We start from the raw sequence: 22,746 nt of genomic DNA on the forward strand, positions 1-22,746 counted from the left end.
TGATAATCTCACGTCATGGGGGGTGATTTTGGCTGATTTTTTACGCTCTCTCTGAAAAAAATTCAACATCAGAAACAAAGAATTTCGTAATGCTTTTTCGGCCATTTTTGGTCAAAAAATGAGTTTTTTGTTCAATAGAATTCTATCTTGAAAAATAAAATTTTTGAGCAATAACCCACGATAGGCATCCAATAACTTCTAATGAAAAGAATTAAAAAACAATTTTTATTCTTTAATTTTAATTTATTATCTTATTAAAATCACGTAATTTCTCCAAATAGTCTCAAAATATTATCTTAAAGTAATATCAGATAAGTACTACCGATAATAACTTAATAGATTTGAGAGAAATAAGTGTGAATAATACGATGTAACGGTTGATATATTTGAATTTTAATTTAAAAAGATACAATAAATTGCAAAAGAAGTTCTTAACTTATTCATTTTCGTGTAAAATAATATATTTCCCACTAAGAATAGTTAAAAAAAAGTAAGTTTATGTATTGTGAGACTATCTGAAAATATTCTGCGATCTTAAAAGGAAAATAAATCAAAATAACATTAAAAAAATCGGTCTGTCAGTTGACTCTGTGGTCTAGCTCTAAAACTTCCCCCTGTTTTCCAGCTCAAGGAGCTGGAAAAATTGTCGAGAATACATTATCGAGCTCTTACTGCTCAAAAAAACTATTGTATGCCTTTGTTTTCGAAAAAGAACGTTTTTTACCATTTTTTATCTAATGATATCTCTCGAACGAATTAACCGATTGAGACGGTTAAGGTGAAAATCGACGCGTTTTATTGAGTTCTACAGCTGATCAAATTTTAAAGTTGATTTTCGTAGTCGTTTTTGAGAAATTCCAAAAATACTAAAAAAATTTTTTTTTTAATTCTTTCGACAACGGTTTCTCTTGAACGAATGAACCGATTCTGATAGTTGAGATAGCATTCGACGCGGCTTATGAAGCTTCAGAACCCAGTTGATTTTGGAATCAATCCATCGAACAAATTACAAGTTATCCGAAAAAAACATTTTTGCAAAAAGTTTATTATTGGAATATCTCTGAATGAGCCCTACCGATCAAGCTCAATTTTTTTTAGCTTTTAGACATTGACAAACTGCGTCGAATGACACCTTGACGATCAAAATCAGTTCATCCGTTCAAAAGTTACAGATATTTACACACGTACGTACATGCATGCATACATACACTCGGACATCATCTTGAAATTAGTCAGAATAGCTTCCTAGAATCTCAAAACGTCAAGATCTTGTAGAAATTCGATTTTTGAAAATCGGACTGAAACCAATAACTTCCCGAATTTTCGAAAATTTGCAATTTTCTTAGCGGGAAGTTAGAAAAAAATTGTTTTCTACTCTATTTTACTAGAAGATATTTGATGCCCATCTTGGTTTATGGCTCAAAAATTTTGTCTTTCAACATAGAATTTTAGGAATTTTTTCGAATAAAATTAAAAGTGTCCCATTAAACGAAAAACTACTTTTTTGACTAAAAATGGCCGAAAAAGCATTACAAAATTTTCTGTTTCTGATTTTAAATTTTTTTCAGAAAGAGCGTTGAAAATCAAACAAAATGACCCCCTATGGCGTAAGGTTATCATCCCTGATTAAAAACTCCGATTGAATCCGATTGAATCTGATTGAAACTCAATTAGAATTCTATCAGTTTCAATCGAAAACGAATTTTCAATCAGAAATGTTCGGGAGCGTTTGAGGCCTCCGATTGAAATATTTCAATCAGATTCAATCAGAAAATAATAATTTTAATTTTCGATTATTTTTTGATTGAATCTGATTAAATCCGATTGAAATATTTCAATCAGATTTAATCGGAAAATAATAATTTTTTAAAAACTACTGTCCGATTGACACCGATTAAAACTGATAATAATAATTTTTTTCTCAATTTTAACCCGATTGATCAATTTTTTATTTCTCCGTGTAGAATGTTCTAATAGATTTTAAACTGTCTTCCTGATGAGCTAGATATATAGCTAAAGTCCTTAGTAAAAATGAAACGAGGCACTGGCTAGCGTCTCGCTAGTGTTGCTAGAATCAATGGTAACGGTACATGACAAACGAGGGAGCCCTCGTTTATTTTTAATAGGGGTGTGCGTATTATCTATGAGATACGAGTAGTTTAACATTAGACAGTATAAAAATTGTAAGCTTAGTAGAGTATAAATCCTTTTTACTGCAGAATGTTCTACTGATTGTATCTTATAAACAGTGCACTTTAGCAATATCACCCTGTTTAGAAAATCTCATAGATTCTCATACATTCCCATAGAGATTTTATGAGAATGAATGAGTTCTATGAGAAGTGCTATATGGTTAAGTATATGGCCTTATACATACAGCTATAAGAATCTCTCGGATTTTTTTAGCAGGGAAGTATAATAAACAATTCCGTAGAGGACGAAATTTTCTAAAAGATGGCTGCTATGCATCTTTTTCGTACGATGAGCCGTTTTTTTTCACTATTAACAAAATTATATGAAACAAGGGAAAAATAGACTTTATTAGAAAACAATAATTCATTTATCGAATATTTTCTGATTAAATTCGACAGACAATTTTCGATCAGTTTCAATCGGATTCAATCGGAAAATAACAATTCAGATAGTATTGATAATTATTAAAATTTGGGCAGATATGAATTTTATTTATCATTAATTCAGCAATTTTTAAAATATCCGAGTATAGAATTTTATCTGTCTTTTTAATTTAATCAATTTTATAAAAAGTTAAAACAAGCATTTTTCAGGATTATATCAAATCTTTTTTTAAAAAACTGTATTGATTGAGTTTAAAACTATCACGAAAATAAAAGGAAGCATCAATAAAAAATTATATATATATTAAGTTGGTTAAAAAAAAAAAATTTTTTTTTTTTTTGGTTTCCAAAAATTGAAAGTCTACCTAAAAATACAAATTTCGGTACCAATCCAAGCTCTTAATAATAATACTACGGTTTGCGTCAATCAATTTTTCTACTTTCTATTTAAATAACACGGGAAAAAAACTTTTTATTTTTTAGAATTTTCTAACTTACAAGCCAATCAACGAATTATTATGCACGATAGATATTTTTGTAGGATATTAAATGCTCTGTAACAAAAGTCTCATCATTTTTCGATAAATCTAACCGTTCAAAAGTTATTTGAAACAATCAGTTTTATCTGAAAATCTCATAGAAACTTTTTTGTATGTAATTTCATTTCTCAAAAATTATTATAAATAAAGTTTTTCAAAATTTCACTTTTCTTCCAGTTATTTCCATTTCAATGTCACGCTCTTAAAAAAATAGTTTTCTGTTTGATTTTTTATAAATTCTAAAATATTTTTTTTTTGTATTTTAACTTATATTTTTTAAATAAATTTTTTTCGTGGGGGTGTTTAACGCAAGGATTTTCGTATGCTCCAACTAATAGAAAAAAAAAGTTGCTTGAACCAAGAGAAAAATTTCTTAGAAGAAAAGATATATGTAGAGGAGAGGAAATTCACCAGTCCTAGGAAATAGCATTGGGAGTAGTTCGGTGCTTGCCACTAGATAGCACCTACCACTTGTGAAGTTTCCCTGGTAAGAAACGTAGTTCAGACGTATTATATGCCAGACTTGGAAGCAATTCTGACACGAGCACTCCTCTGTTCTTTGACAGAGTGATAAGTGCCATTTTTGGTGGTAATATAGTATATCCTATATTACTTCATGACATGTAATCTAATTGTTAATATAGATTCAACGTAGATGTTAATATATTTGATTTTTTAATTATTTCCCATTTAATAATATATAAAATTATTTTTTCCCGGGAATCGGTAATTTTCTATTAATTTACAATCGAAACCTTCCGAAAATATCTGATTAAATCCGATTGAAACTGATTGAATGTCAATCAGAAATTTCCGATTAAATCTGATAGGACGTTTTCAATCAGTTCCAATCGGAGTTTTTAATCAGGGATAACCATAATCAAAGTTATATCCTTTTTAAGCAAAAATGATAACTTTGGAAGGGGTGGAGATAAAGAGCTAAAAATTTAGCTCAAGACTTCTTTCTACATGTATAAAAACATATCAAAAAAATCAAATAAATCGAAAAGGGTCACCATCGCAATATCGTTGAATTGAGATGGAATGACCCATATGCATAATATAAATACATTTGTGTATCATAAATTAATGAAAATAATTAAAAGCTTAACATTAGACTACCCAGAGAGGAAAGTACGACAGGGCCAGATCATTGACGTTTAAACTATCTAAAGGAGGTAAATGATGTGAAGAAAACTCGGTGAAAATTTTGCTGGGCTCTGGGCGCGAACTGTCGTCCTTCTAATTGCTGGGTCCGAATGGCGGCTACTGGACGAACCTACTAACGTTGAACTGATACACTTATATGATCTATTTATTAAGCCATAGGTATGGCCAAACTTGGGTAATCCTACCTTGGACCAAGTCTAGGTTGCCATTGGACGGCCAAGGCAGGGGCACCCAGTCTTGGCCCAAGCTCGGGTAATCATTGTAACGGCCCGGACTGAAAACCCTACCTTGAGCGAAGCATAGACCAATACAGGTGTGCCAAAATTAGGTTCCCCAGTGCTGGGCCGAACAGGGCCCCGTCGTTAAACTCTGGCAGCCCCTGCATGGGTACCCAAATTAGGCAAGTCCAACAGTGTTACATAAAAACAAATTTTTGAAAAATTAATTTCCAAACAACTAAAATAAAATCTAATTATAATGAGTTCGAGAAAAACAAGGCCATTCGGCAGCTGAAATGGAAGGTAGATTACTCACTCAATCGATTCAATAAGTTAATTTCGTACATGTGTATTTTGTGATGCATATTAGTGTGTAGTGATAGTATGAAATTAGGCTAGTTTGCTAAAAATCAGGGTAAAAAGTGACGGACTTACTTTCTCGAAGAACTTTAGATAGTTAATTTGATAAAACATTATATGCATAACATACCAATATAACCTTTGCGCAAATAAAGTATTGCTATACTCATAATCTACAATATTTATTTAATTTTTAGATGGTTGCTAGAATCTCATGGTATTACTATTACCAAAATATTATCTTTCAGTGTGAACAAATTAAAAAATTATTTTATTAGTGACAAAAAAAAATTATCGATTTAAAACAATTAGAAAATGAAAATTTTAAATACTTTTCAATGCTTTTGAATACTTTGAATACTTTTGAATCACCCTTCTTACGGGCTTTTAACACTGTAAATCGTTTCGAATCGTTTTTTTTAATCAAGGGAGAAAAAATATGTTTCTTTATGAAATTTATTTAAATTATGTGACGAAATAATTTATTTAGTGACGCAAGATATTAATATGAAAAAACCAAAAAAAAATTGGGAAAAAAATAAAAGTTTATTTAAACAAAAATAATTTAAATTTATAAAAAAAAGTTGATTTGTAAACGAATAATTTTAAACAACTATAAAAAATCGGTCTATCGGTTAATCCTGCGGGTTAGCCCTAAAACTTCCCGCTGTTTTCCAGCTCAAGGAGCTCGAAAAATTGTCGTGAATACATTTTCGAGCTCTTACTGCTCGAAAATACTTTTGTATGCCTTTGTTTTCGAAAAAAAAACGCTTTTTACCATTTTTTCTCCAACGATATTTCTTGAACGAATTAACCGATTAAGACGGTTAAGGTGGCAATCAACGCATTTTATTGAGTTCTACAGCTGATTAGATTTTGAAATTGATTTTTTTAGTCGTTTTTGAGAAATTTCAAAAATACTAAAAAAATTTTTTTTTAATTCTTTCGACAACGGTTTCTTTTGAACGAATGAACCGATTTTGATGGTTGAGATGGCACTCGATGCGGCTTATGAAGCTTCAGAGCCCAGTTGATTTTTTAATCAATCCATCGAGCACATTATAAGTTGTTGAAAAAAAATATTTTTTAAAAAAAGTTTATTATTGGAATATCTCTGAATGAGCCCTACCGATCAAGCTTAATTTTATTTTAACTTTTAGATATTGGCAAGCCGCGTCGAATGACTCCTTGACGATCAAAATGAGTTCATCCGTTCGGAAGTTATAGATATTTAAATACGTACGTACATACATACATACATACATACATACATTCGGACATCATCTTGAAATTAGTCAGAATAGCCTCCTACAACCTCAAAACGTTAAGATCTCTCAGAAATTCAATTTTCGAAGATCGGACCGAAACCAATAACTTCTCGAATTTTTGAAAATTTACAATTTTCTTAACGGGAAGTTAAAAATAAGTTTATATATGACATATAATTGTTAATTTCATTTGTTGAGGTATTCTAGAATAAAGTCAATGATGTTATGTAGAAAAATCGATTATTTTTATTTATAAGTTTCGACATATCGATACTTTGACATCGATATCAGTTGTAAACAACATGATAACTATCAATGAGCTATGAGAACTATTAAGACAAGGTTATATTTATAATTATAGTCATAATAATTCATGTAGGTGCTTTTGAAACTTGATAATTTTTTTTTTTTTTTTTTTTATTTTTTTATATGCCAAGGCATTTAGCCTACACAGAAAAAACAGTTAACTTGGTTCAAGAAAATTATTGTCTTCCGAATTTTCTGTCTTGATTCAATAAAAATAATACTTGATTCAAAAACTTTTTTTTGGTTCAAGACAGTAAATTCTCTTGCTCCAAAAAAAGTTATTTTTGAAGCGAAATTGAAAATTTCTTGGTTTAAGAAAAGAAATTCTTGGCTAGACAAAATAAGTCATCTCTGGCCAAAAAATCGACTTTTTGATCGAAAAAAAGTTTAACTTCGACCAAGAAACTTTTTCTTGCCCCAAGAAAAAAAATTTCTCACTCCAAAAAATCAAAGTTTTGAACGAAAAAAAGTTTACTTGAACCAAGATATTTTTCCTTGCCCCAAGGAAAAAAAATTTCTTGCTCCAAAAAATAAACGTCTTTTGATTAAAAAAAAAGAAACCCTTGAGCCAAGCAAAAATCTCTTGGCGCAAGAAAAAAATTCTCTTGCTCCGAAAAATAAATTACTTAAGAGAAAATAAAAGTTGCTTGGGCCAAGAAAAAAAAATTTCTTGCTCTTAAAGTTTGCTTCTTTAATACAGACTTAAATTTTTCTCAATCAAAAATTTTATTCTCTCTACAAAAGATTGACGTGTTGATTCTTTTCGTTTTTTTTTTTTTTTATCTGAAACGTAATTTTTTGTATTTTTATTTCGCAAAAAATTTTCAAGTAAACTTTAATATTAAATATTTAAGTCATGATGTATTATAGGATATACTATAGTACAATTCAAAGAGGTACTTGTAGCGCGGTCAAATGACAAAGTGCTCAAATAAAATCGTACTGAAATTTGGAATTTAACAATTCTAGAATATCTTTCGTACCAGGGACACACTACAAATGGTAAGCGCAATCTAGTGGCGAGCACCGAACTACTCCCGCTGCTACTGCCTAGCACCGGTGATTTTCCCCCTCTCCACATCGATCTTTTCTCTCAAGAAATTTTTTCTCTTGGCTTAAGCAACTTTTGTTGTTTTGGTCAGAGAATACAAAAATACTTGCGTGAAAAGAATAAGTACTTGTTCCGAGAAATTTTATTTTCTTTAACCAAAAAAATGCAATATTGCTACAAAAAAATAATGTATCTTGCTCCAAAAAATATCTCTTACTTTAAGAAATATAAACTCTTGAAACAAGTGAAAATTTTTTGATTTAAGCGTAAAAATATGTTGACGTGAGAAAAAAAATTTTGATTCAAGATAAAAATTTGAAGATAATTGTTTCCTTGGGGCAAGTAAATTTTTATTTTCCGAATCGATCAAAAAAAATTTCTTGAATCAAGAATATTTTCCTTGATTCAAGTTAACTGTTTTTTCTGTGTAATGGCAAGTACAAAAAGTGTAACAATTTTAATTAATCACATAAGTATTATAATATGTATTTAGAAATTAAGGAAATAATTCTATGTTTAGTAAAAAGAAAGAAAAATAACGTAATAGATAATGGTACATAATCTAATCAATATTCTGCAAGCTTAATATAAATTTATACAGAGAAACAATAGTTTATGCAATGTTTAGATAGTAAGAGGTTGCAAACATAAGAATTGTCAAAAATTTGATCTTTATTCATAAAAAATTTCATTTATAAAATTCATCCTTCAAAATAATGAAGTAGAAGTGATATCAGAAAATTATTTTATTACCGTGACGATAAAATTATCATGAGATTGTAATCTCGGGATCTAATTTCTTAGGATCGAAACACTAACACTGATGGAGTTTGCTCTTCAATACTGTGTGCAATACAATAATGTATTCAGGTAGTTCACTTGCAAAACGACTTTTCTTAGGAATACGATGCAATTAAAACATTAGATTGACAAAAATGTCTAATCTTCAATGAAAAAAAAAACGAAATTTTTTCAACGATTGTAAGACGAGATATTAACAATCAAAAAGTGCACAATTAACATGCTGGAGATCTACCAAGTATAAGAAAAACATGTAGTTTCCTGAATATCTTAAAACGGTTTTTACCATTTTTTAAAAAAACTTATCCACTGTTAAATGAAAAAATTAGAAATTTTTTGAAAAAAACTCTGGATTTTTTGACCGATTTGTTTAAAAAATATTGATTTTTAAAATATAAATAATTTTAAAATTCTTGACGTGTGGTAGGGTACAGCAATCACAACTCGGCAACGTTGCAGTGGTCATACTTAACCCGCGGAAATTCAAATGTCACTTAGTTAGGTTAATTTTTGATCGTGAAAGTATTGGAGGTCAAAAAATTTGTAAAAAATTTTTCGAAATAATTTTTATGAATGTTAAACATTTATTCAATGATTTTAAACAAACAAAAAAATTATTTTTTGATATCAACTTATATTAAAGATAGCTCGGCTGCCCAATTCCAAAACACAGTAAGTGACAAATTTTTCAAAATCGATTTTTTAGTATTTTTAGTTCCAATGGAGTTTTGTGAACATGATTCTATACATATTTCAAAAATTTTATTTTTGTCAGTTACTGTGTTTTGAAATTGGTCAGCCGAGCTTTTCTAAGAGTTTTAGAATTTTTAAAAATTATGATATTTAAAATAGCACACATCGAACAATTTTTTTCTTTTTAATTGCGATTTTCTTGTAAGTATAGAAAAAAATTATGAAAATATGGACAAAAATTGATTCTATCCAAAATTTGTGATTGTCAGTAATAACAAACTACATGTATATTAAACTCACACTAAATAAAGATTGCTACCTATACGTTCAATCTATAGACTATTCAATATAAATGTTTGTAGCGTTGCCACATTTATTATACTCATCAGTGTGATTGTATTAGCGTGTATCTGTATATTTAAAACTAAAATGTATTGGATACAGTCTCTCACAAAAATAAAATATTCTCGCATTGAGTATCTCTAACTTTTTGTAGTTACGATTACGCTATACTTTTGGCTACGAATGTCGCGAGTGAACTACCTTAAATGCGAAGGGGAGGTTGCTGGACTTATGTTGGGCGAATACTCCGGTTATAGTAAATAAACTGCTCCACTTATACTGTAAGATGATTATCATCCAGCTCTGAGAGTGACTACTGAGCTGGCAATTAACGAGGAAGAAAGGCAAACATATAATTGCTTTAAGAAAGCTAATTTTGTTGCATTAAACAACTACTTACTTAGGATTAACTGGATAGCTATATATCAAATGGATAATATAGATGAAATGGTCGCATACTTTAATGTTGTCATCAAGGAGGGTTTCAAACATTATGTTCCCATAGGGGTGAGGAGGCACTCAAGCTGCCCAAATTGGTTTTCAGAGGAGCTAAAAAGGAGAGTTAAGCAAAAGAGATTAGAGCATTACAAATTTAAAGCATTCGACAGAAAGAGGGACTATCCTTCATTTCAAAAACTCAGGAAGGATTGTAATGCTTTAAGCAAAATGTGCTATGAATCATTTGTGGGTAAAGTAGAGTCAAGTATTAACAGGAATGCCGCGAGTTTTTTGAATTTTGTCAAAAGTAAGAAAAACGACGTGCTTGGAATACCCTCAAGAATGATCTGGGGAACCCATATTGCGGAGGGCATAGAGAAGGTTAGTAACCTGTTTACAGAGTTCTTTCAAAGTGTTTATGATGTGCCGAGTGTATCTGCTGCTGAAGAGAGGGGGAACGGAGTACGTATTAAATCAAACAAAACTGACCTAGTAGATATAAGTGGATTCGAAATAAAATACGATGATGTGTTGAACGGATTACTTAAACTGTATGTTAATAAGGGAGCAGGTCCAGACGGGATACCGAATCTGGTGCTAAGGGAGTGTGCAGTAGGTTTATGCGAACCTGTTACTTTCTTATTTAATCAGTCGCTGAAGACTGGAGTGGTTCCTGAAAGTTGGAAAGTGTCTCACATAGTACCTATACATAAGGCTGGAGATAGAGCTAAAGCCGAGAATTATAGACCGGTGTGTATTCAGTCGAATCTGCCTAAGCTATTGGAGAAGCTCATTCTTCCGGAGTTTTCTTATACTATTGAAAACTTAGTCATTAGTAGACAGCACGGCTTTGTAAGTGGAATATCAATAGTGACTAACTTGTACACATACATTAATAAGGTCCTTGATGCCATCAATAAAGGTTAGGAATCACATCTTGATCCAAAGTTCTTTATCTTGGATATCAACGATATAACGGAGGTATTGGAGTCCGATCATGAGTTATTTGCTGACGATATGAAGATTTTCAGAGTAATTAGAAACAAGCAAGATATGAGGATATTGCAAAAGGACATCTTCAAGCTATCCAAGTGGTGCAGTAAAAAAGGCTTGGTGCTAAACGCCAAGAAATGCGGTTTTATGGTCTTTTCACGAGGTGCAAGCATAAAATATCAAGCGCAATACTTTATGCGCAATACTCGTGTCTGGAGAAAATAGCAGTGATGAAGGATCTGGGAATCTTAGTTGACAATAAACTAAACTTTACCAGTCAAGTGGATAATGTGATAGCAAAAGCAAAAAGTGTATTAGGTTGTATAATAAGGCTGGGAAAAGATTTCAAACAATTGTCTACATTGAGACAACTGTATATGACGTTAGTCAGACCCATACTGGAATATGGCACGGTTATCTGGTCACCGCATTATGCGGTACACATTGACAGACTGGAGGCTGTCCAGAATCTATTCATCAAGAGTATAATCAAGTATTGGAAGGCAAAAGATGTAGTGATGAATGCTGAAGATGTGAAAACAAGTTTGGGGATCATGAAATGATTCGAAAGACGCGTACTAACAGATTTAACCTTCTTTTTCAAGGCAGTAAACTATATAATCGATTCTCCAGAAATATTGTCAGATATCAAATTCAACATTCCAAATAAAAATCTGAGAGAAAATAGATTTTTACAAGTACCATACTCCAATAAGTCATTTATACAAAACGGGCCCAGGAACAGAATATTTGGACTAGTCAATGATTACTCAAAAAATGTAAATTTCTTTGGTGGATCTTTCAATTCATTCAAAAAGTCAATTCAAGTGGAATTGGAAACCAGAGGGAAAGCTGAATCCAAAAATTAAGAATGATTAGCATATTTTTTTTGGGTTTTTTAACTTCCCGCTAAGAAAATCGACGATTTTCGAAAATTTCGGGAAGTTATTGTTTTCATCCCTATTCTGACTATTTTCAGAATTATGTCCGAGTGTGTATGTATGTATGTATGTATGTATGTGTGTGTAAACTCTTTGTAACTTTTTAACTAATGAACCGATTTGGATGGTGAAGGCGGCAATCGAAAGAGCTTGTTGGCCATCAACTTTTATGAAAATTTCAGATCATTTGATCGAGTAGACTCAAAAATATTCGCGAATTACGAAAAAAAAATATTTTTTTTTAGTTTTTTATTGATTTCTCAGAAACGACTTATACGATCGATTTCAAAATCTAATCAGCTCTAGAACTGACCATCAAAATCGGTTAATTTGTTCGTAAGATATCGTAAGAGAAAGAAATGCTAAAAACCGATTTTTTTCGAAAACAATGGCATACAAAAGTATTTCCGAGCTCAAAGAGCTCAAAACTGTATTCCTGACAATATGTTCGAGCTCAAGGACCTCGAAAACAGCGGGAAGTTTTGGGGCTGGCCCGCAGGATCAACCGATAGTCAGATTTTTTATTGAATAATTTATGACAGAGAGATTATTCTTGCCAAGTCTGGTCGAACCTAGTATTATAGTCGAATAATAGGGCGCCACTGGAAGATGGACTCGGCCTTCCAGAACCGGATGTTGTATGATTTTATTTTAATTAAATTAGATTAATTTAGTACTCAGGGTCGTTTGTAATATTTTGTGAGTGAGAAGAGGAACTGTAGAATAGGCTGAAATAATGTTACTCCAAATTTCAATTAATTTAAGCACCTTGTTTTATTTTATCAACCTTATGACAATAATTATTTCTTATGACAAACTAATATACTTATGACAAACTAATGTGTCCCTTGGACATTACTTATGACAAACTAAATTTCCTTATGACAAACTAATTTACCTTATGACAAACATAATTATCTCATCTCCCGGACGGTAACTTATGACAAACTAAATTTTCGTCCCCTGGACGTTTTTCCACACCCACACACCCACGTTAAAATATCTCGTCCCCTGGACGGTAAACCTTAATTTTGTCCCCTGGACATTAACCTTAACCTATTTTAATAACTCGTCCCCTGGACGGTAAACCTTAATATTAATTTCAAAATCATCCCCTGGATGTATAATTATTTAAAACAACTTAACCTGTCCACCGGACCTAAATCACAGACACAGTTTTCCTTTACTTAAAATTACTGACTCTACTTTGGACTCTATTTTATTTCATGACGTCACTTTTTTTTACTCAGTTACTAAACTTGATAATTCAATATAAAAATTTCACTAATAAAATTTCCAATATAAAATTTTCCAATTATTAAATTCTTATTAATTTCCACTGACTTATTTAATTCGTTCTATATTTATTAATTAATTAATTTTGGTGTTAATTTAATTATTAATTAATTAATTTTTCACTGATAAATTTCATTAACAATTGCTTCCAAAATTTTTATAATTAATTCACTCAAATTTTTCTGATAAATATTCTTACCACATACTTCAATATTCAACTCAATTTACTGACAAAATAATCCGTTCTTAAATTTCACTCGACACAATTTTACCGTAAATTTTCTAGCGTCTTACTTCTGATTTTCGGTTTTTTAATTTTAATTAGAATTATTTAAAATTATTTAAAAATGTTTTATGACTAAATTTACGACTAGAATTACGTTAAAATTGACTAGAACATTCGGCCGGTGAATTTGCGTCGCAAGGCCTGAAATTACGATTTTACAACGCGGGAAAATTGATCTAGAGCGGCCGACAGGCCTGGGATACTTTTATTAAAATATTGAATTTAAAGTTTAACTTATTTATTGAACGATTCACGCGGAAATTTATTTTATTCCAGCCGAGAGGCCTCGAATAGAATAAATTTAGAGTTCAGACATAATAGCGAGTACACGGCAAAGAAATTACGGAAATTTCGAGAACACGAGACGCGTGGTTAAACTAGCCGACGGGCCTTGAGCTACCAATCTATCTCACGCAACCAGCAGAAAGATATTAAGTAAATTAATTATAATTAATTAGGCCCTCTAATATTTACGTTAGAGGCCTTAATTAATTATAATTTTTACCTCGAGAAAACTCCAACAATTACGATGAGGAACGTATCTGGTGGTCTCGTTCACTCCTAAATTTTTCCGCCGGTCTATTCTCCTCGCAATCTCTCTCTCAGGGAAATTTTCTTTTGAATTGATAACCTGTCGATGGCTAATTGCGTCCGGTAGTTCTCGTCGTCTGGACAACTCTCTCTATTTCACGTTCCGCAGTCCATTATATCGTATCACTTTTCGTCCACTTCTCCGGAAACCTATTCCCACTTTCTTAGACTAAGGAAATGACGAACGGACGGGCCTTAGTGATCCATGCGACACCCGGTGACTAGTCGCATCACTACTCGCAACTTACGAGGTCGTTGGCCGGTTATTGGCGGGAACGAATGGCCGTTATGGCCATTTTGCAAGGGGCTATATTCATGTAATATCCTATATTTAGAAATATTCACCCCAACATTTGAGGATAGGATAAGGATACCAGTGAAAGTAAAGTGCTCAAGGCTTAATCACAGTTCAAGACTCGACAATTTTATAAAAATTTATAAATATATAATTATTATAATCAATATTAAATGAAAAAATACATATTCAATGAATAATAGATTAATTCAATTTTTATAATAAACTATTGAATAATTTCCTATGAGTTCATGATATCAAAAAATAACTTGTAATATAATTATAACTTTGTATTCGTTTTGCCCATATGTTATAAATAATAATTTTTTTTTTTTTTTTTTTTTTTTTTTTTATTTCATTTTATTATTTCTTGTATCATTATTTTTGAGTACGTTGTTATATCTCATCATGATGACGTTGACAATTGTAAAGTCGTATCAACCGCATCTGCACTTGTGTGTCATCATTCAATAATGCAAACATAAAAAAATAAATTTTGAAACAAAGATTTTTCTTTACTTAATAAAGTATACAGACATATATTAAAAATATATATCAAGTATTTATTTAATGTATTGAAAAGTCTGTGAACTCAATAATCAAATTTAAATATGTATTAATAAAGTTTTAATTATTAATAAATGCAATAATTTTCACAGAATTTGAATGACACAAAGCCAAAAATCATATCATCAACTCAAGCTCTGGACAATAATCATACTACAATTGATATGAAGGAAGAAATGACGTATACAAGTAGCAACGAGGATTTAAAAAAAAATCATAACGATTATATTTTCAAGCGCATACCAGCAGGAGCAGAGGGAACTATTGTCCTAGTTGGTGCTGTTGATTTTTTGGATCAACCTACTATTGCTTTTGTTCGACTAGCAGAAGGTGTATTTATGCCATCAATTACAGAAGTAACAATTCCTGTACGTTTTATGTTTACATTACTTGGACCTCGTAATACAGATTTAGACTATCATGAAATTGGAAGATCAATATCAACACTTATGGCCAATAAATCATTCCATAAAGTTGCATATAAAGCAAAAGAACGACGTGAACTTCTTTCTGCTATAAATGAATTCTTGGATGATTCGATTGTATTACCGCCAGGTGATTGGGAACGTCAAGCATTACTACCATTTGATGAGCTTAAAGCGAAAAGTGAAGCAATTAGAAAACGAAAGGCTTCAGCGCTTGCAAAAGCCACACCAATAATTCAAAGTGACGCCGCCATAAAAAAAGCAATTCTTAGTGGAGAAGATGGTAAACGTCCACCTGATGATGATCCTCTTCGTCGAACACGCCGTCCTTTCGGAGGTATTATAAATGATATAAAACGACGTTATCCATATTATTTATCAGATTTTACGGATGGATTAAATAGCTCATGTATAGCAGCAGCAATTTTTATGTACTTTGCTGCGCTCTGTGCAGCAATTACATTTGGAGGTCTTATGAGCGATAAAACTCATAATGTTATTGGAATTTCTGAGACTCTTGTTTCTTGCTCATGGACAGGTGTTATAATGGCACTTTTTGCAACCCAGCCTTTAGTAATAATAGGTACGACTGGGCCTTTATTACTATTTGACGAGAGTCTTTATAATTTTTGTCTTGCATATGAACTTGAATTTCTTACAATGCGACTATACATTGGTATATGGTTAGGTATACTAGCTTTGGCGATTGCCTGTATCGAAGGATCTGTTTTGGTTAGACTCTTTACTCGTTTTACTGAAGAAATTTTTACTGGACTTATTTCATTACTTTATATCGTCGAAACTTTTATCAAGCTTTATAATTATTTCAAAAAAAATCCCCTATTACCAAAATACTGCTTTGATCCCAATGACAATGGTACTTATTATACATCTAATTTAACAGACATAAAAGAGTACATAGGACTAACTAATGTAACAGAAATAAGTATTCCTGAAACAACTTTTTCATTTTTACCAAGTTATAATGAAGCCGGTTTATTGATAAATCAACCAAATACGGCTCTTATGTGTACTATACTATGTTTAGGTACATTTTTAGGTGCGTATTATCTTCGAATATTCCGTAATAGTCACTATTTAGGCCGTAGTGCAAGAAGAGCTTTCGGAGACTTTGGGGTTCCTATCAGTATAATTATATTTGTCTTAATTGATTATCTCGCTGAAGTAAAAACTGAAAAACTTCTTGTACCAGAAGGTCTAAGTCCTACAGTACCCGGAAGAAATTGGATTGTATCTCCAGCTGGTATAAATAGAACAATTCCTGTATGGATGGCATTTGCTTGCGCTGTTCCAGCTTTCCTTGCTTACATTCTTATTTTCATGGAAACACAAATATCAGAATTAATAATTGATAAAAAAGAACGTAAATTACGAAAAGGAAACGGATATCATATGGATATTGTTGTAGTGTGTTTAATGAACGTTGGATGTGGATTAATGGGTGCACCTTGGTGTTCAGCTGCATCAGTACGTTCTTTGACTCATGTCTCGGCAGTGACGGTCATGTCGCGCACTCACGCACCAGGAGACAAACCTTATATCGTTGAGGTCAAGGAGCAAAGAGTTAGTGCACTTCTTGTCGCTCTTCTGGTGGGAACTAGTGTTTTTATGGCTCCCCTGTTGCGCCGAGTACCCATGGCCGTCCTCCTTGGAGTTTTTCTTTACATGGGTATATCATCAACTAATGGAGTTCAATTGTTTGATCGTTTTAAATTATTCTTTATGCCTGTTAAACATCACGGTAGTGCTAATTATGTAAGACGAGTTCAAACATATAAAATGCATCTATTTACGTTGGTTCAAATATTATGTTTAACTGTATTATGGATTGTAAAAAGTACTCCAGCAGCCCTTGCACTTCCTTTTTTTCTTATTCTTATGATACCTCTACGCTCACAAATGACCCGATTTTTTACGGCTGCTGAACTTCGGGCACTTGACAGTAAAGGCCCTGATAATGAGACTGTTGAAGATGAACTTGATTTTTACGAAGAAGCGCCACTTCCTGGTTAGATCGTGCCTTATCTACTTATATCCTTTTTTTTCTCTAAAGGGATAAAATATCCCTCTATAGATTGCCTATTATTTATTCTTAGTTTATCTCAAAGTAATTACATAAATTTTTTTCATCTTATGAATCAGTAGATAAATATCTTATTGCTCAGGTTAGACTCAGTGTAAAAAAGTTAGATTTGTTTTTGTCAATTGCATTTTCAATCTATTTGGTTACTAATTATATAAATTCAAATTTATTTTTTTGAATTCATTTATCATCATAGTAAAAAAATTACCGTCAATTATTAAAAAAAAAAAAAATTTACATATTTTAATAACATAATAATTATTTTAAAAATAATTAATAATTGAATAATTCCGTAATATCATGAAATTTAAAAAAATAAATGTAAATATTAATTATAATTATAATTTAAACTTGAAATTTAATAATCAATTCCAGTGACTTCCTACTCTAGATATATATTTCTACTGTATTGATTGAAGAAAAAATCAAAATTAATAATACTCATGGTGCTTATTTTATCCTTGAATATTTTTTTATTGTAAAGAGGAAAAAAAAATTGGTTCATTTTATTATTAAATATTAAAATTATTTTATATTTTGTTTAAATGTATATTTTCTATACTAATTATAATAGCTATTTAGGATTTTGCTACCTCAGCATTATCACCAAATTTTAGTGTGATTGAAAAAAGTACATTGTCAATCTTAAAACGAATCAATTGATAAAATAAATTTTAAAAAACCCGTACTTAGGTGCTTTTGTATTTAGAATAAAATTAATAATTTCAAATAGCTTTCATAATAAAGTTTGCATACTTATGAGCTCAAGAAATAATTCAGTGCATGTAAACTTGCTTGAAAAAAGGCCATTTATAACATTTTTTTTTTTTTTTCAATTCTACAAACATTTTAAGCGTCAATGATAATATTTCTAAATGAAAAATATAAATAAACAGAGATTTTGAGATGGGTCAATGAGTGATTATAGTATACATAAAAGAAATATGATAGATTAAAAGTACCTGAATGAGATGAATATCATGATGTTGCGGGTCCAAGCAAGAAAAAAAATTTTTTTAAATATAAAATATTCTATTTTAAATTATCTAATATAAATATAAATTAAATTAACGAACAAATAGAGAATATATATTTTTATTTTTCGTTCGAGTGGTTTATTAATCAACGATAAATTTTAGGAATTGTTGATTAATAAGATATTTTTATAATGCAATGGATTTATTGGTATCGGTTTACACGTGTTATTTTAATGTTTGTCTTTTATTAATTCAATGCGAGTAAGACTGTAGAGCCTTATGGCTTATTATAATTATTCATAACATTTATTAATTTTTTTTTCAAATTATAAATTATTACTATTATTTTCAAAAATTCTTACAATTATTCAATAATTGTAATTCATATTTTATGACTCCACAGCTCTGTGTATTTAAAAATGTTTAAGTAAATAAACAAGGACAAGAGAGAGTATTTATTAAATATTGATGTTTAACCACAGCCGCAAGACTAAAGTTTTACACGTATTGAATTTCTTAACGTACTTAGAATATGAAAAAAAAAAAATATTAGCATATAATGAATGTTGAAAATAAATTTATAAAATTATATCTATACAATTGTAATGATCTCAAGCGGCACAAAAAAAATTGTTTACTTTTTGCTAAATTTAAGGCGACAATTTGTAATCATGTAACCAATTCTGGACTTAAATTTAGCAAAAAAGTCAACAATTTTTTTTTGTGCCGCTTGGGAAACAGTATTTTTCTTGCAGTACGTCTTGGCGCCAATTTTAAATACCTATTACATTGTAACTCGTTAATATTAATGATAGATTAAAAATATTCTATAAGATAAATGTTACTTTGAATTGTTAAATTAACGTTTTAAAATATTATTGTAAATAAATAAATAATCAGTATTACAGTAATAAGATATAGAAGAACTATGCCTTAAAATAGAAGAAAAAATAAATATTTTAATGTCCTATGAAATGTATTTTGTGATTTGTTTACATTATTAATGGTGTTTATATACTTACTACCTAATACTATTCATACATTTATATCCTAAATAATAATCCGAGTTCCTCAATTGTCAAATGTAAGCAAAGAGAACAGTTTCATTAAAAATATTTAGTGTTATATATTATAATAAATAGAGCGTATTGTTTTAAAGCCAAAATGGCATCACCACGTCTTGCGATTTCAACTTTAAGTCATCGTAATTTATCACCAAATCTTGTTAAAAATTTATTCAGTCCCAGGTAAATATATAATTCAATTGCGCATATATATTTATTAACATAAAAAAACCATAATTAATCATATAAATTTTTCAAGTCCAAGAAAATCAGAAAAAACTTCTCCAACTCTGAGTAAAAATAATCATGAAAAAACATATAAAACAAAAAGAATTTTACCTTTTAGTATAGACACACCAAATCGCAAAAAAATAATAAATGATAATTTACCAAATGGAAAAAAAGTTTTACTTGGTTGCGGTGGTTTTGGAATAGTTTATAAAGCGTTTTATAAAGGTATAAAATATTAATTATTATTTATAATATTGAATAAATAATTCGATATATTTTTGTAAGGTAATCAAGTAGCTGTTAAAATAATAAAGCGAAAAAATATCCACGATGCTCAAGTAGAAGCAGAAAAACTCGCATCTTTTTTACAACATCCTAATATTATTAAAATTATTGGCATAGAGCAAGGTTCTATTTGGTCATTAATTACTATGGAACTTTGTGACATGTCATTACAAGATAAATTAGATAATGTTATGTTAACTAGAACTGAAAGAATTGAAATGTGGAAAGCAATAGCTTCTGCTTTGGAATTTTGCCACAATGCAGGTATTGTTCATGCTGATGTTAAACCAAAAAATATTTTAATAACATCTGATGGTCAACCTAAACTTTCAGACTTTGGAAGTTCTATTAATATAGGTACATCAATAAAACCTATTAGTTTTCGCGTAAGTTATTTCAATAATTATATAAGTGGCAGCTAAAGATCTAGAAATAAATCAATTTATTTATTTTTAATTAGGGAACGCCAGGATATGTAGCGCCAGAAGTTATAAAAGGTTGTATTCCGATAGTTAAATCAGATATTTATTCTTTGGGAATAATAGCATGGCAAATGTTATCAAGAAAACTTCCTTTTCTGAATTATCATTCTCATACTATACTATATCTTACTGGGAAAGGAATAAGGCCTGTCGATAATGATATTGATGATGAATGTCATGGTGGTTATAAAAATCTGTATCAGCAATTGTGGTCCGATAATGCTATTGCCAGGCCGAGTCTTGAAGTTATTATTTTTAAACTGAATTACTTGTTAAAAAAAAATTAAGATTTACAAATAATTTATTGAGAAAAATTTAGTTTATTGTTTAAAATAATTATTTAAGTCTTACATGCTGTTTATAGTGAACAGGAATGTTTTTTTTTATGTTTCTGGCATTTCTCCTCCAGGGACTAACTGCAAATAAAGAAAAATTAATTAGTTATGTAAAAATAATTACTTAATATCTACAGTTATGGAAAAAAATGAAATATAGTACCATTGTAATATTGCTTCCATTGAGGAGAATTTGATCAAGTTTTGTTACTCTACGACCTTCTGGGGTTGCTTCACTTTCTGTAACATCTTCTAGAAGCATATTGACAAAATCATCAAAGCCTTGTAAAGTGCCGACAATTTCTTTATCATTTTTCATAATTATATGAATTCTTGAACCGATACATTTATCGACCAATTCTAAAAAAAAAATTTTTTTTTTTTGAATACATAATTTAATAATTTACTAGCAATCGATTTATAGTATATAAGAGGTTAAAATATAAATATCACAAATTCTAACCTAATGGCAGTAAAGTTGATGGATTTGTGGTCACTGAACTCGTCATATTTATCAAATTAATTACAAATTTTGTAAATAATTTTATATTAAAACTTTGTAAATAATTTATAGCGGAATCACAATTTTTTTTAAAGGTAAAATTTTAATAATATTGAATGGATATAAAATATTTCATGTAAATACTTAAGGCGATTCCTTAAATGTCCGTAAAATTAAAGTTAAAGTGACTATTGAAATGCCATTGGCTTTTTTCAAAAGTCGATGACACACATAGGGCGTGTTCAGAAATATACTCTGGAGGTAAAGAATTACCTATCCAGGTGTAACTAGTACCTTTGTAATGTTAAATCGCACCTTGAGTTCGACCAGAGGATATATCTGAACGCAAGATTTGAATATTTTCTCTTCCAGAGTATGTTTCTGAACATGTCCATAGTATGTTTTCTTTAGAAATTTTTGTTTCTCGCGCATGCACAGATCAAAAGGCGCACTGGTTCTGCGCATTTTTGTTTTAAGCGCCAGAATTTTAAAAAAATTATTATGAAAATTAAAATTTTTTCTAAGATAGTAGGGGAGCCTAGGGCACGAAGGCCCCCCTCAAAAATTAGTTAAAAAATTTTTTATTTATTTTCTGTCAAGTTCTGATCTCTACAATGATTTTATCATATTTTAGGCCAATATGTGATATGTGGGGTAAAATGAACCACTCGAAAAAAAAATTATTTATTATATATATTTATTATTATTTATTTTTAAGTTAATTTTTTAGTTACAATTTTTTTTATTGATCCATTTTACCCCATATATCACATATTGGCCTAAAATATGATAAAAACATTATAGAGGTCATAACTTTACGGGAAATTAAAAAAAATTTTTTTTTTATAATTTTTTGGGAAGAGGGCCTTCGTGCCACAGAAAAAAATTTTTTTTTTCGATTTTTCGCAAAATTTCGACTGATTCTTCCGAAATAGACGGAAAATAAATGAATTTGATGGCTAAAAGCCACAAGAAGGAAAAACCGGCTTAAGGAGGTTTTCGTGCCCCAGGTTCCCCTACATCAGTGCTATCAGTAATCTTTGATCAAGTTACAATCGTGAACTTACCCTGACAATAATATCTCATTTGTAAAATATATTTATAACTAATTTCGCTTTGATAATGGTTAATAATAGATCAAGGACATATTTGTCAACCCTATTTATGAAAAAAAAAAAATTGCTTATAATTTTTTTAAATATTGTCAACTATAATTATAAACATACCCAATTAAGCAAATCTTAAGAACAATAATAATTTACATCGAAATTTACCAAACGATTAAATTCAACACTTACTAATTTCTATAATTTATTCAAATGATCTTTCTGCAGGATCAACATCCATATTTTCAACTGGAAAATTATTCAAAAATTTTTATAATTACAGCTGACGTTATTTTAAAAAATCTGAAAACCGCCTGACCCTACGGGCCTGCCCTAAAACTTCCCGCTATTTTCGAGCTCTGGAGCTTGAAAATATTATTTTTAATTTACCTTTGAGCTCTTTAAGCTCAAAAATTGTTAGGTCGGACTTTCCATCCCGACAATTCAAGTAATATACAATATCAAACAAAAAAATAAAGAACTAAATCGTTGTTTTCTTTAATT

At 30.2% G+C, this 22,746-nt stretch overlaps 3 protein-coding genes across 8 annotated transcripts in view; 2 read left to right on the forward strand and 1 right to left on the reverse strand.

Moving 5' to 3' along the window:
* LOC103577691 (band 3 anion transport protein) overlaps positions 1 to 17,503 on the forward strand; it is a 74,696-nt gene extending 57,193 nt beyond the window's left edge. For 4 of the 5 annotated variants that reach the window (XM_053738134.1, XM_053738135.1, XM_053738138.1 and 1 more), the window contains one exon: positions 14,824 to 17,503. In XM_053738134.1, coding sequence (XP_053594109.1) covers positions 14,824 to 17,190 — 2,367 coding nt within the window. In that variant the 3' untranslated portion in view covers positions 17,191 to 17,503. The remainder of the gene's footprint in view (positions 1 to 14,823) is intronic. The other variant, XM_053738136.1, reaches the window with a different exon arrangement.
* Positions 17,504 to 17,541: 38 nt separating this feature from the next.
* Positions 17,542 to 20,562, forward strand: LOC103577727 (mitogen-activated protein kinase kinase kinase 21-like; the record flags this gene model as incomplete). Its single annotated transcript, XM_014440294.2, has 5 exons — positions 17,542 to 19,484; positions 19,561 to 19,757; positions 19,818 to 20,081; positions 20,151 to 20,203; positions 20,278 to 20,562. Coding segments are annotated over exons 1-5 (882 nt in total), but the record flags the coding sequence as incomplete, so codon positions are not given.
* LOC103577724 (U6 snRNA-associated Sm-like protein LSm5) lies at positions 20,549 to 21,534 on the reverse strand. Of its 2 annotated transcripts, XM_008558509.3 has the most exons (4): positions 21,098 to 21,534; positions 20,798 to 20,994; positions 20,651 to 20,715; positions 20,549 to 20,567 (listed from the first exon to the last, which is right to left on the reverse strand). In XM_008558509.3, the coding sequence occupies exons 1-3, from the start codon at positions 21,141 to 21,143 to the stop codon at positions 20,683 to 20,685; spliced, it is 276 nt and encodes a 91-aa protein (XP_008556731.1). In that variant the 5' UTR covers positions 21,144 to 21,534; the 3' UTR covers positions 20,549 to 20,567; positions 20,651 to 20,682. The 2 variants fall into 2 exon arrangements, with proteins under 2 accessions (XP_008556731.1, XP_008556730.1); XM_008558508.3 differs by lacking the exon at positions 20,549 to 20,567 and having other exon boundaries at positions 20,600 to 20,715.
* Between the last annotated feature and the right edge of the window lie 1,212 nt (positions 21,535 to 22,746).

This window comes from Microplitis demolitor, chromosome 4, assembly GCF_026212275.2.
Source record: "Microplitis demolitor isolate Queensland-Clemson2020A chromosome 4, iyMicDemo2.1a, whole genome shotgun sequence".
NCBI lineage: Eukaryota > Metazoa > Arthropoda > Insecta > Hymenoptera > Braconidae > Microplitis > Microplitis demolitor.

Coding starts and splice junctions, on each gene's coding strand:
- LOC103577724 (XM_008558509.3), bottom strand. CDS start 21,143: ATGACGAGTTCAGTGACCACAAATCCATCAACTTTACTGCCATTAG. Junction 20,995..21,097: donor ATCAACTTTACTGCCATTAG/GTTAGAATTTGT, acceptor TTTTTTTTTTAG/AATTGGTCGATAAATGTATC. Junction 20,716..20,797: donor ATGGAAGCAATATTACAATG/GTACTATATTTC, acceptor CTTTATTTGCAG/TTAGTCCCTGGAGGAGAAAT.